The sequence below is a fragment of the Panthera pardus genome, unplaced genomic scaffold, assembly GCF_024362965.1.
Source record: "Panthera pardus isolate Hobbes unplaced genomic scaffold, ASM2436296v1 HiC_scaffold_17, whole genome shotgun sequence".
In the NCBI taxonomy this organism is placed as follows: domain Eukaryota; kingdom Metazoa; phylum Chordata; class Mammalia; order Carnivora; family Felidae; genus Panthera; species Panthera pardus.
The window spans coordinates 70,840,568-70,854,332 of NW_026526732.1; the positions used below are offsets into that span (position 1 = coordinate 70,840,568).

General features: G+C 44.8%; 1 protein-coding gene across 6 annotated transcripts in view; it reads left to right on the forward strand.

Annotated features, from left to right (window-relative positions):
* BACH2 (BTB domain and CNC homolog 2) overlaps positions 1 to 13,765 on the forward strand; it is a 355,806-nt gene that overhangs the window by 334,854 nt on the left and 7,187 nt on the right. For all 6 annotated transcript variants that reach the window (XM_053904652.1, XM_053904651.1, XM_053904653.1 and 3 more), the window contains one exon: positions 9,852 to 10,058. In XM_053904652.1, the coding sequence (XP_053760627.1) occupies positions 9,852 to 10,058 (207 nt within the window). The remainder of the gene's footprint in view (positions 1 to 9,851; positions 10,059 to 13,765) is intronic.

Genomic DNA, 13,765 nt, shown 5'->3' on the forward strand with positions numbered 1-13,765 from the left:
CTGCAAAAAGGTCTGAGGGAGCCCGTGTCATGATCTAGCACTGTCTGGCTGATTGACAAGGAACCAACCTGAGACTGCCACCCAGGTCTCAGACCTGCCTCGGGAGCAGCAGCGTGAGCAAACCCAGTGAGAAGTCCCTCTTCAGAGCTGCTTATCTGAAAGCCACAGGAGGAAATGAAGCATGGTCCTCATTAGGCCAGTGCCCTCGGTTCGCGTCTGCACTCCCTGGATATGAGCCCCTAGTAGAGCAGGGATGTTAACCCAACCAGACAGCAGAAATGCCACACGGGGTGAGGGGCCTTTTCACAGAGCCACGTGCGGCTTATTCAGCCTCTGCGAGATTGGCAAGGAGCACATGAGGTTTTAGTTAGGGCATGTTTTGAAAATAGATCCCAAAGCTCCCTGTGCCAACTGCAGAGATGCCCTGTGGTCACTTCCTCGTCCTGCTAGCTAGCCTGGTCCCTGCTCTTCTGTTACTGCCTGGGAAAAATGGAGAAAGACAGAAACATACTGAAAGGATTTAATTTTGCTAAAAATTAGAAAGGAAATGTAGATGGGAACTCTTCCTGTCTGAATGCACCTATCCCCTCAGGTTTGGGGTGGAGGATTGTGCCTGTGCCCCTGACCTGAGAGGACTGAGTTCTTGTGAAAACAGGGAAACCTTATGCTCTCTCTTCCCTCACTCATTTCTTTCTCTGATCATAACCGAGGTGAGGTTTTCTTTTTTCCCCTGACATTGTTCATAAATGCCCCTGCTGCAGAAGCCTGGTCACTGGGTCCAGTTCATCAGCAGAATGATGTATCTTGCCAAGGATTGGTGTCTCGAGAAAAGGACAAATGTCTTTGTCTTTGATGCTCCCTTAAGGGGAGCCCCACCGTGAAGCTAAAAGGGTTATGTTGTCCTGACATTTGCATATGTTCTAGGAACTGTCAGTTTCTGATAATCTCCTTTTGTCTCTCTCATGTCCCAAAAGAGAGTTTAAAGTCACTTCTTCAAATCAAATGCCACCAACAAGAGCACATGTATTTTTCCTGGGTGTTTGGGCCACATCACTTGTATGCCTTTAGAACTTCGCAGCTCTAAATGAATCAATCAAAAGGATGATTCATTCAACCTATAAAATATCATGAACAGGATTAGTGTCCCCTTGAAAAATACCACCGCTAGGGGCGCTTGGGTGGCTCAGTTGGTTAAGTGTCTGATTCTTGATCTCAGCTCAGGTCATGATCTCATGGTTCAAGAGATCAAGCCCTGCGTGGATCTGTGCCCTGACAGTGTGGAGCCTGCTTGGGATTCTCTCTCTCCCCTTCTCTCTCTGCCTCACCCCCGTTCATGCTCTATCCTCTCTCTCAAATTAAATAAACTTTATTTTAAAAAAAGAAAAATACCACCGCCTTAAAAACATTTTTATTTTTACTTGTCCAAAAAATAATAATAGATTATTTGCATTTCTAAACACTGAAAGAAGAAACCTTTACCAAAACTGCCATTTCAGGAATCACATCTAGTCCCTCTCAGAAGGGCATTTTAGATAGGGTTGTTAGAGTACAGCTAAAGTTTTTCCCAATTTGACATTTTGGTTTTCCTAGAATAGAGATTAGGTCTCAGGGACTCAGCAGGACTGCGTCTCTTTGAGTTAATAACTAGCTTCCAGGAGTTACTTTGACCCCAGTGGAAGTGTGTTCCCCAGTAATAACATTGAAGGTAAATCTGTCATACGCAATGTGAATTGTAACTCATTTTCCTGAACTGAACTGATCCAGAAGAGGCCAACATCTATTGGTCTGATTTTGCCCTGATCTGCTCTGGTGAGATGTCCAGGTGACTTCCCTTCTAGTTGAGCCCCAAGGAGACACCTCAGTCAGAAACCAAACAAAGAGTTCTCACCTCCGGCCAGCCACCTGTCCAGTGCTTCAGTCTGACGGGCCAGGCTCCTTCCCAGCCTCTCTTCCTTCACCTCTGCAAGGAGCCAAAAATGATAGATCAGAAGAAAAGTATTAGCACTCCTTATAACCTGTAAGGTGTTCTAGTTATGCCGTCTCATCGACACAGACTTCTCTCATCCTTTCTGTCTCCAGCTTTGAAGAAAGCTCAAATTAGCACAACATTGTCCTTTCTCAACCACCATCTTTTAAAATTACTTTCTTTTTTGAAATAATCAAACACAGCATGCCCAGGCCCTAACATACCAAATTTAACAGGCTTTCTCTGTGCCTATAACAGGATACAAACACATATTCCTGTCTCTAGGGGTTTTATTTTAATGGCATTTACTGTATAATTACTCAGCAATTTGCTTTTCTCACAGAGCTATCTACTATGTATGCGCCTCTACGTCAATCACATAGGGTTAAAACATACTTCTTTAATATCCATGGGCCCCATAAATCACAATTTATTCAGCTGTCAGCTACCAACAGACAGTCCAGTGTTTCAGTTGTTTCCAGTTTTTTCCCTTCTTATAAACATTGCTGCAATAAACATTTTTGTGAACATATTTAGTAGTGGTGCTTTTATTTTTGTCGGTTAGAATCCCATAAGTGGTTAAAGGTTGTGCTTTATTTGTGAAATACTACCTAACTACTTCCCCAGAAGGTTGTAGCAATTCACATATCTTTCAGCAATTTATGAATATCCTTTTCCCCCTGTTCTTGCCAGTACTGGCTGTGACCGGTCCTTTTAATTTTTGCCGATCCGATTGGCAAAAAATGATCGCTAATGAGGTTGACCTCTTCTCTTCTGGGTATGTGCCATTTATATTTCCCTTCCTGTGACTTGCCGGTTCACACATTTGCCCATTTTTCTCTCGTGGTGTTCGTCGTTAAACCAATTTATAGGATCCCTAATCCCTAATACAGGAATATTAACCTTTTATTAGACATGCTTCCCATATTTTCTCCTACTCTTTCTTTCTATTTTTATGGCAATTCTTTTTGCGTATAGAAAATTTTGAGTTTCACGTAATCAAGTTCTCAATCTTTTTCTTTATGACTTTTGGGTGTGCTATATTAAAAAGTCAGTTTGGGAATTTTTTTTCTTATTTCCTATGATGAAAAAATGAACAGGTCATATTTAAAAATGTAACCAAACAATATGTATAACAAGGTCCTAGTTTGCTTCATGAATCTACATAGTATTAAAAAGGCAGTATAGGGGCACCTGGGTGGTTCAGTCGGTTAAGCATCTGACTCTTGATTTCTGCCCAGGTCATGATTTCCTGGTGGTGAGATGGAGCCCTGCAGGGAGCCTGCTTGGGATTCTGTCTCACCCCCTCCCTTTCCCCCTTCTATGCTTACGGTCTTGCTCTCTCTCAAAACAAAAAGGCAGTGTAGAGAACAAGATAAAACTAGGAGGCAAAGTTGGGGAGGAGTATAAGGAACGTTTTATTTCTATGTATTTCTATAATGTTTAAGTTGTATTTATGTATATCTCACACCAGGCCATTATTTTAATTGAGCTACAAGTCACACACCATCAAATCTACCCTGTTAAAATGAACAATTCAGGGATTTTTAATGATTCACGAAAGCTTGTGACCATCATCGCTGTAATTCCAAGACATTTTCATCACCCCAAAAAGAAACACTATACCCATTAGCAGACACTCCTCATTTCCTCCCTTTAACCCCAGGCAACCACTAATCTGCCTTCCATCTCTGTAGATTTGCCTCTTCTGAATATAACAATGGGATCTTACACTATGTGGCCTTTTGTGTCTGACTTCTTTCACTGAACATAACGTTTTCGAGGTTCATTCTTGCCATTGACGTACCAATAGGTACATCATGTATCAGGGCTTTGTTCGTTTTTATTGCTGAATAATAATCTACTCTGGGGATACACCACACTTTGTTGATCTATTGATCGACGTTGGACATTTGGGATTGTTTCCACTTTTCGGCCATTATCAATAATGCTACTGTGAGCATTGGTGTACAAGTTTTTTGCAGACATATATTTTCACTTCTCTTCATTATGTACCTAGCAGAATTGCTAAATCGTACAATAACTACGTGTTTAACCTTTTGAGGAACTACCAGACTGTCTTTCAACATAAATGCACTATTTTACATTTCTGCCAATAGTGTATGAAGGCTCCTATTTCTCCACACTTTCAGCAGCACTTGGTTATTGTCCATCTTCTTTATTATAGCCCTTCTAGTGGATGTGAAATGGTATCTTGTTTTGGTTCACAGGTTCATTTTTAAAATTTGAAAATTATGGAAAAGCCACAAGCATTTTCCAGGTAGTAGCCTTCTTCGTGAGATGGGTTTATACCACACACATGTCTACTTACTTGTAAGTTTTGGTAAGGAAGCACCGGAAAGGCAATTTATTTGCGTAGCCAAAAGTTTTTATTGGTTGGACTTGCTTTATCAACATGTTTCATATCAAGAGGGATAAAAGTGTGTGAGAGTTGAATGTGTGTACGTTTGTTTTCATGCAGTTTGCGGGGCAGGGAAAAATCGTGTGTGACACGTAGTAGAATGGAAGACCTGTATCTGACACTGACATTTCCACCCACATGCCAACTTCCAGACGTATGTTGTATGTAAAATTTTTACAGTCATTCTTGTGGTTCATTGATTCAGGCATCTTTTTTTAAATGCCTGTGATTGGTCTGCTTAATTAAAAGAAAACCTTGCTAGGCAGCATAGAAGTCAGCTGTATCTCTAATTAAAATGATGTTTTTGTGTTGTCTAGAAAGACGTTCCTAGCATCGGTAATTGCACAGCATACTCTATGTCTGGAAGAAGAAACCATGTGACAAAGTAAGATAGGGCTAGTAAACAGAATTAATAATACCTCATATTTGTCAGGCGACTCAGACTTTTCAAAGCACTTTCTCCATGTATTATCCAATTTGATTCTTCATAGCAATCCTATAAGCTAAGTAGGGCATGTATTATCTTCCTGTCACTCACAGCACCTCAAAGAACTTTAGGACAGAGAGAATGAAAGGCTCGCCTGAGGTCACACAGCTAATTAATTGCAGTACAACTAAATCCCAGGTGTCCTGCGTTTGTTCTGGAAACTGGACCACGAGAATAGAGGGTGGAAGGACAATTGTTCAGGAAACATTTCTTAGCCGAGAGGGGAGATTCTGTCACTGGCGTCTGCCTAGCATGGATCTGGTTGTCCCCCTGCCAAGAGCACTGAATCATCAGCCCAATGGGCATCTTGCCTCCTCCCCTGACGGTGTACAGAGATCTGAGGGTCTTGTAAGAGCGTAGGTGTTAAAGGCTTTGAGCCTCGGGGTACTGTTAGTATTATCCGACTCCTGCAGCTTGTATTTCCAACATCTGGTAGTAAAACCAAGAAAGGAGATAGGAAAAAAGATTCACAAACCAGCTGTGGCTGGGATCTCTAGAGGAAATGCTTGTTTTCAGCTTTTCCTACAACCTTCGCATCTCTGTCATGCCTCTCCAGTAGCTCCCATGAGCACCCAGCAGCTCCAGGGAAATGTGCTGAGAGGCATGGTGAGATGAGGTGGTTGTGGTCCGCCTGCAACCCTGTAATAAAGATGCAGGGAAAACAGAGATCACAGGGCAGTCCCCGGGAGCAAGACAGTCACTGTTTGCAGGTGGGATTTCTTTTCTCCTCTTTTGTCCCATATTTGAATTTTCTGCAAGAAGTTATATTTCTTATGTAATTTTTAATGGTATTTTTGTTTAACTGGGAGCAAGGGGATGGTGGTTTGGGCCACAGAATGGGGTGGTTGTTGGTACAAAGAAAAGAGGAGCAGTTGATTTCTGTTGGGCGAGAGGAGGCGCTGGGACTGCAGGGCCCACAGCTCCCCTGCTCAGGCCCTGGAGGAGGAGGATTTAGGTTTTATTTACCATCTAGATGTCATAGCTTTTTCCCACATTTGCCGGCCCCTGGGGCCAGAGGTCCCTCAGCACACTGCAGCACGCCATTTCACTGACATCTCGAGAACTGGAGCCCCAGAAGGTCTGACTGCACTCTGGTCACTGCTTAGCAGTCCAGTGCAGGGGTTGGGCTGGGAAGTCCTCCGTCCTGTCCCTCTGCTTGTGCTCCCGAGGGCAGAGAGGACTGAGTAGCAAATCAGCAGAAGCAGACTGATGCAAGCTGTAGCACGGGCCCGTGCTGCCCTGTTGGGCCCTTGGTTTGCTGACTCAGTGACCGCCCCTGACTTTCAGAGTCTCTCCTGAGAACCACAGTGCGGGTAGGAGGTGGGGATGGGCAGCACCTATGAGAAATCAGTACCCAGAGTCCCATGGGCCCCTCCCCTTCTGTGCAGCCTGCTTAGCCTCAGATGTCTGATATGCTTAGCCTCCTGTGTGTGCAATAGGCTGAAAATAAGTGCAGGCCAGCGAGCATTCAGACAAGTGGCGGTGGGAGCTGGCAGGACATTTCCTCTTGTTAGGGTGGGTGTTGTGCACTGTTTCAGAGGGTCCAGTGAATGACAATGAAACTGTTGCTGAGAAGTAAAATAAAATCCTGGAAGAATAAGTGTGTGGAGGGACAGTAAATAAGATGTTAAGCCCTATCGGGCCTATTTGGATCATAAGAATTTGCCAGAAGAAAGGGAGAAGGGCCTCCGCCCTCTCGAAGTGTCTGAACCTTCGAAGCCCATGTGGTACTAGCTGACTTTTGAGCCCTACTCAGGGAGTGTTTGGTGCGTGCATGCTTGAGAGTGGAATATATTCTCCCAACTCCGTAAGGGGATATGGCTGCTCTTTATCCCCAGGGAAGATGCCCGTTGGCTTGGAACTTACTTCCTACTCCGAAAGTAACAAATATCAGTAGCAAAGTTACCACTGCGCCTTCCCAAAATGCTTGGGGACCTCCCTCTTGGGAGACAGCGCAAGATCTCCCTTGCTTGAGGGGTAACAGAGCCTTTTAAAAAGAAACAAGAGTGGTCGGGTTTGGGTTTTGGTTTTTTGTTTGTTTGGTTTTTGTTTTTCCACATGGAAGAAGGTCTATCGCTATTTTCTTTTCCTTTGACCTCTTTAAAAAGCAGCCGGAGTTGCAACAGCTCCGCTGAAACTATAGGACCTTTTGCTTCAAGGACTTTGAAACGAGCATTGTTGATTTTCCCTTTTCCTGTCAACCTCTGTCCCGTTTCCCTGGTGTTTTACATGTGTTGTCTGGATGATTTTAAATACAGTAGCTCTTAGTCTAGAAGGCCTTTGACGTTCCCTGTGGCCTGAGCTGTAGGTACGTATTCTTTCTGGAAATAAGTAAGTAAATAGGATTTAGAGCAGAAGCAGACCGGCTTTGGTGTCAGCAGAGGGGGAGACTCCACGAGGCCACGAAGCGCGGCAGCCTCTGCTGTGCGAACAAGGCTTCTGCCTGGTGTGGAAACATCCGTGTCCCCACCAGGCAGACCCTGGTGTGAGTCAGGCACTGTCCAGGATTGGAGTGTCTGTTTGTTATCCAAAGGATATAAAAGGAAATCAAACATTCTTCGTATCATGATAAGCCCTGTGCAAACACAACCCATGGACAAAGCCCTTTCCCTGGCTGCCTGCCTTTCCGCAGTCAGAGCAGGGCTGGGCTGAAAGTGGTGTAATGTGAGCTGTTGCGATTTTGCTTTCTTGGGCCCAAATTTTACAGGTGTCATGGGACACAGAGTTCACCATGCGAAAGTTGAATCAGGACCCCATCGGGAGCCCTCAGCAAATGCCACGTCCGGCAGGCTCAGGGTTCTGAAGCAGCCTGACAAAGCAGTTGTATCCAGCCACAGAAAAGTCATGTAGTGTGACCGCCTTTGTGCATGGGGATTAACTAGCCATAAATGCCAGCATCTAGACTCATCTTCCGGCATCTGATGCAATCAAAGAAAAGGCCTGAGCTCAGAATCAAGAATCTCCGTCTCACTTCCCTGAACAACACAGATATAACACTGCAGCTCCTGAATATTAACGAGGGGTTGGTTTCCTCAACCTAAACTACTTTGATCAATTAAACCCTGACCCTCCTGTTTTTCTGGTGACTCAAGTTCACTCGAGACTGTTCCACCTTCTAGAGCTGTGCCGTCCAGCACAGTAGCCACATGCCACACGTGGCTATCGAGCCCTAGAGATGTGCCGAGTTCTGAATTGTGTTAAGTGCAAAATATGCCTCCAGTTTTGAAAATTTAGTGCCAAAAAAGTGAAATATCTCAATTATGTTTATATTAATTACATGTTGAATATATTTTGGGCCTATTGGGCTTAATTCAATATACTATTAAAATTAATTTCTGATGTTTCTTTTTACTTCCTTTAATGTGGCTACTGGAAATGGAAAAATCACATCTCTTGTTTGCACTGGACAGCGCAGGGCTGGCCCTTTGTAGAAAGTTTAGGTTTATAGCGCCATCTGCTGGTCCACCTAAAGCAGACGCTAACGCGAACAAGAATTAAGTGAATCTGAGCCGGAGGAGATACTTGGTCTCTTGGTCAAGCAACATGCAACCTTCCTTTTCTGAAACAGGACCAGAAATGAACCCTAACATCCCTGCACCATCAGTAAGAATCTTGGAGAGGGTAGTGATAAGCTGCTGGAAGATTCAAGCCTGTGCATTTAACAGAATATAAGGAGGACACAGATCCATTCCTCCAGAGACTCATGTCCTCTCCTTGTATAATGCTTATTTGCCTTTGTTTGTCAAGAGTTTAGAAGTTGGAATCTTGCTACCGACAGTATCTGCATCAGTTATCTGCGTAACAAATCACCCCCAGACTCCTTGGCTTAAATCATTTAGCTTCTCTCACCGTTTTCGTGGGTCAGGAACTCAGGAGTGGCCCATCTGAGCACTTCTAATTTGGGACACCTCATGAGGCTGAAGTCTGTGGCCGGGGCTTCCATATCTGAAGGTTCCCGTGGGCCTAGAGAAATCACATCCTGGGTGGTTCACCCACGTGACCGACAAGGCAGTGCTGGTTGTTGGCTGGAGACCTCCATTCTTCTCCACATGGGCCTGGGCCCTCCACAGGGTGGCTTGAGAGTCTTTTAGGCATGGCAGCTGGTTTCCTCCGGAGAAAGCAGTCTAAGAAGCCTAGGAGGAAGCCGCAGCTCCTTTTATGACCTAGCCTCAAGCCACACACTGTTACTCCGGCTGCATTGTGGTGATCAAGAGGCAGGAACACGCATCCCGCCTCTTGGTAGAGGAAGGTCAACATGCTGTGAAAGAGAATGTGAGATGGAATGACCATTAAATTTTTGGAAAAGGGCCAAAGGGCCCAAATTGGTATAGCCTTGGGCAGCTCAAAAGCATGCCCCACTTTAAAATGAGGAAATTGAGACTCAGAGAAGTAAGGTAACTAGCCTGAGGTCTCATGGCTGGTAGAAAGACTAAAGCCCAGGTTTGAACTCTAGTCCACCAGGGTGGAGCCCATCTGAGTTCCCTCGCTGTACCTCCTTATGCTGTTGTAACTGAAAAACCACACTGGTTGTTTCATCTTCCCAGCATCTTTGACGTGTGTGATGCTGTCCTCGTTCAAATGTTTTAGATAATTCCTTCAATGATATCTGTCTGTAAATTGTTATTTTATTGAGCTGAGGCTCAATGGAAGTAGGTTTCAACTAACTGTAGAGTCTTTCCTAAAATTGCTGTAGCAGTGAAAAAGTACACATTTTCCAGTATCTTTCGTGCTGTTTGTTTCAAGAACCTCAGGAACAATAACCACATTATAATTTGTGTGTTCACGTGCTGTTTGACTCTAAATATTACATCTTATATTTGAAACAAGAAAGAATTAATCACTGCTTACTTTGAGTAGTTTCCATACTATTTGGTCCTCTTAAAAAGGAGGTTTGACCATTTTTTTGATGTTCCGCCAGCTGGAATTCAAACTAAAATACAGTTACCATAATCATATTCTGCTGTTCTCGGTTTCAGGTCAAACTTCCCTTTCCTGTAGATCAAATCACAGATCTTCCAAGGAATGATTTCCAGATGATGATTAAGATGCACAAGCTAACCTCAGAACAGTTAGAGTTCATTCACGACGTCCGACGGCGCAGCAAGAACCGCATCGCGGCCCAGCGCTGCCGCAAGAGGAAACTGGACTGTATTCAGAATTTGGAATGTGAAATCCGCAAATTGGTGAGTTGACCCGTTCGCTGCTATCAGCAACCTGGAGTGACCAGGACTGATGCAGAATTGCAGAAGTGAAGGCTGGAGAAGTGGAGAGAAGGATCACAATTTGGGGAAGTTTGGGTTTATTTTTAAGCAAGTTTCTCAACAAAAAAGAATAGCTTTCTATCTGCAGTTGTGTGTGTCTGTGCAGAGCTATAATCATGTTTCAGTATTTTATGTCCTTCAGCCATACACATAGAGGTAGTCCTTTCTTTTTTTCCATTCAGCATGGACTGGTCACTAACATTTATTGCATGCATGTGTGGGCCAGGTGTTATTCTCAACTATTTTTGTAAATGATCACATTTAGTCTTCACATCAACCCAATGACTTAGGTGCTATTTTATCTCCAGTTACAGAGGAGGAGAGGGGCGCAGAGAAGTGTGCTCACTCTCCACTATGTGGCAGAACTTGAACGCAAACCCAGTTATCTGATTCCAAATCTAGACACCACTGCTTTCTCCTGCCTTGCACAGAAGAGTGTAGAATCCAGACAGGACACCACATGATCTCCTGAAGCCCCTCGCAGTCCCAGGGTCCTTGATTTTGTGATTCTGCCTCCAAGTGGCTGGCACCTCTTCCCTGTGCCTGAGACTATTTTATCTCAGGGAACAAGCTCCCATCTCCCAGGCTCCCCTCACTGGGAGCTCTGTGCCCCCTTCTCCTTTGTAAGCAAGCTTAAGCTTCAGGAGGTAACTCCAGGTGGCCTCTGGCTCCTTACTGTAGCTTTGAAGGCAACCAGTACAACCTCATTTAGCTGGACCTTTCAGCTGGCCAAATACTGGAAACATCTTAGGTACTGTGCCTGTGTCAAGCTAAGGAAGAGAGAGACCACATCATGTGGTTATGATCTAAGTGTGGATCCTCAGACTATATACACAGTAGTCCTCTGTCTCATGGTAAGCCACTGTCCCAATGAGAACCTCAGAACAAGATAAGACATTTGAAAAGCATAAATAAATGTTGACCTGTTATCAAGGACTTCAGAGTATTTTTTCTCTCTTTTTTAAATTAATGCCCAGGGCACCTGGGTAGCTTAGTCAGTTAAGCATCTGACTCTTGATTTTGGCTGAGGTCATTGTCTCACAGTTCATGAATTCAAGCCCCTCATCAGGCTCCACGCTGACCATGTGGAACCTACGTGGGATTCTCTCTACCTGTCTCTCTGCCCCTCCCCCACTATTGTGCACATTCTCTTTCTCTCAAATAAAATTTTTTTAATGTTTTATTTATTTTTGAGAGAGAGACAGAGCATGAGTGGGGGAGGGGCGGGGATAGAGGGAGACACAGAATCTGAAACAGGCTCCAGGTTCTGAGTTGTCAGCCCAGAGCCTGACGTGGGGCTCGAATTTGCAAACCATGAGATCATAACCTGAGCCGAAGTCAGACACTTAACCGACTGAGCCAGCCAGGTGCCCCTCAAATAAATAAATAAACTTTAAAAAAATAATAAAATAAAATAAAAAATAAATTAACTCCCACCAAGCAGGGGAAATTTACTCATGTGCAGTGGTTAAGTTACCTACAAAATAAAGCTCAAGCTTCTTAGCAAGACATTGGTGTTTTCCAAGGTTCAGTCTGTAGCTACCTCCAGCATCATCTTCCACTCCTATCCTTGAACTTGACCCCTAATAAAATCAAGCTCTTCACACTTCCTGCCATCTATGTTCGTACTTCTGTGTTTGTGCCTCTGCTGTCTCCCCTCTACCTTGGACGTTTCTCGACCATCTTCTTCTGTAATTTCATCCTTCATCCTTTGAGACTCACATTACTGCCACCTGTCTAGGAAACCCCTTCCCTGAGTCCCAGCTGAGGCTGGGCACTCACCCCTGGAGCCCTGATCTGACCTCTGGCTTCATGCTTATCACCGCAGTCTTGCGTCATCTGTGTGTGTCTGTCTCCCCAGCCCCCCACCCTAGGTGGTAGGTTCCTCACAACAAGGACAGTGACTGGATCACCTCTCAGTCTCCAGTGCAGACCCGGTGAAGCCTTCAGGAAATGTCTATTGCCCTGAAATTTCCTTGAAATTGTGACCAGATTGTGGAATTATGAATTCCTTCTTTCTTTCAAACTTTTCTTTAATGTTGCTTTAACAACAAAAATTTGTATTTAAGCCACATAAGGGGGCAAGACATTGTTGGTGGTGAATATGGATCTTCTGAAAGCCTACTGGGCTTAGGGAGGGACCCAGGCAAGGCTGAGCCTGCTCAGTACAACCTATCAGGACATTGGGCATATGTCCATGATCATTCAGCCCTGCGTAGAATGAGTCTCATCACCCATGTTTGAGAAACACCTGATTTTTGTAATTAGAGTTCTGTCCTTCCATGTACTTGTATAATACCGAACAAACAATAAAGTCTAAGCCACACACCAGGCAGATACCAAAACACTTTGCTTAATACTGTTCAGTTGAAAAATGGAGAGGGCACCTCCTACTTCTCCTCCCACTTTTTTGGCAACTTCTTAAATAATATGCTACATTTTGCTGCCGCATGAGAGTTTCCTGTGCTCATCACTGTATATCTGTGACTTAGAGCTTCACGCTTGTAACCAGGGCCTTGATTTATACTGCCTTTCCTGCGAAGAGCCAAAACACGGTCACAGCAGCATTTCATTTTCTTCCCCTTAAAAGTGGCCCAGAACATTTTGCAGATGAGTAGAGGGTTGGTGGCTTGGCCAGTATGATGTGGCAGGATCGAGACTGAGACGGTCCTCCTGAGGCTGGGTGGTGTTGCCTCCCACTTTGCAGACCTCCAGGTCTTCCTGGCTGTCCGGGTTGCACAGCCACAAATGTAAGATATTTTCCACGAAGAGACCTCCTGGATGTTCTGTTTCCTATCCGGCACCCTGTAACTTCGGGGTCGTGCCTGCTCACCTAGTCTGGGCGGCAGGAACGGCACTGGCAGGCAGGGGCAGGCCAGTCTGCCCTGCCAGTCTCCCGCACACACACACCCACTCCCCACCGCCATGCTGCCTCCGGCACGCCACTCAGCTTTTGCAAACTTGCATAATGTATTTCTCTCAACTTGCACTGGTACATCTGTTTATTTTTCATTTTTAAAACATGTTTTCTTGATAAATTTATAAATATTTTAGCAGGTGCCCTTTCCCCGTGTAAATCTCTGTCTCCTATACACATGCCCACGCTGCCTGCCAGATTGCATTCATGCTACAGCACGTACAGCTCCCGTGTCAGAGCCCCCGTGTTGTATGTTTGCTTCTCTCCCCTGCTTTCTCTCTCTGTCTCATTCCCCCCCCTCCCCCGCCTTCCATTTTCTCTCCCATCTGGTGGTGATGTCCAGTTTCCTCATCTCTTTCACTGTGTGTGCCTCCTGAAAACTTTGCATCTTCTCTCCTCACGCAGATAGTTCGGGTGAAACTTTAACCAGTCTCCCCTCTGGTGGCGAAATTCATCTCTCTGATGGGATGATGAATTTTAGTAACACAAGAGCTTGTGTGGGATTTTCTTTGAGGACAGCATCTCAGAACCATGGGCTAGTCTGCTAGGGCTCAGTCACCACGCCTCTGTCTGCCCTTCCCATGTCACAGTCCCCACCTGTACTAAAGAGGATCTGTTGTGTCCAGTCTGTATGCTGCAAAGGCCAGAAGGCCTGTTGTTTGATGGAACCGTATGAAATTGCCAATGGTTGATTTTCGTTGTTGATTTTCGT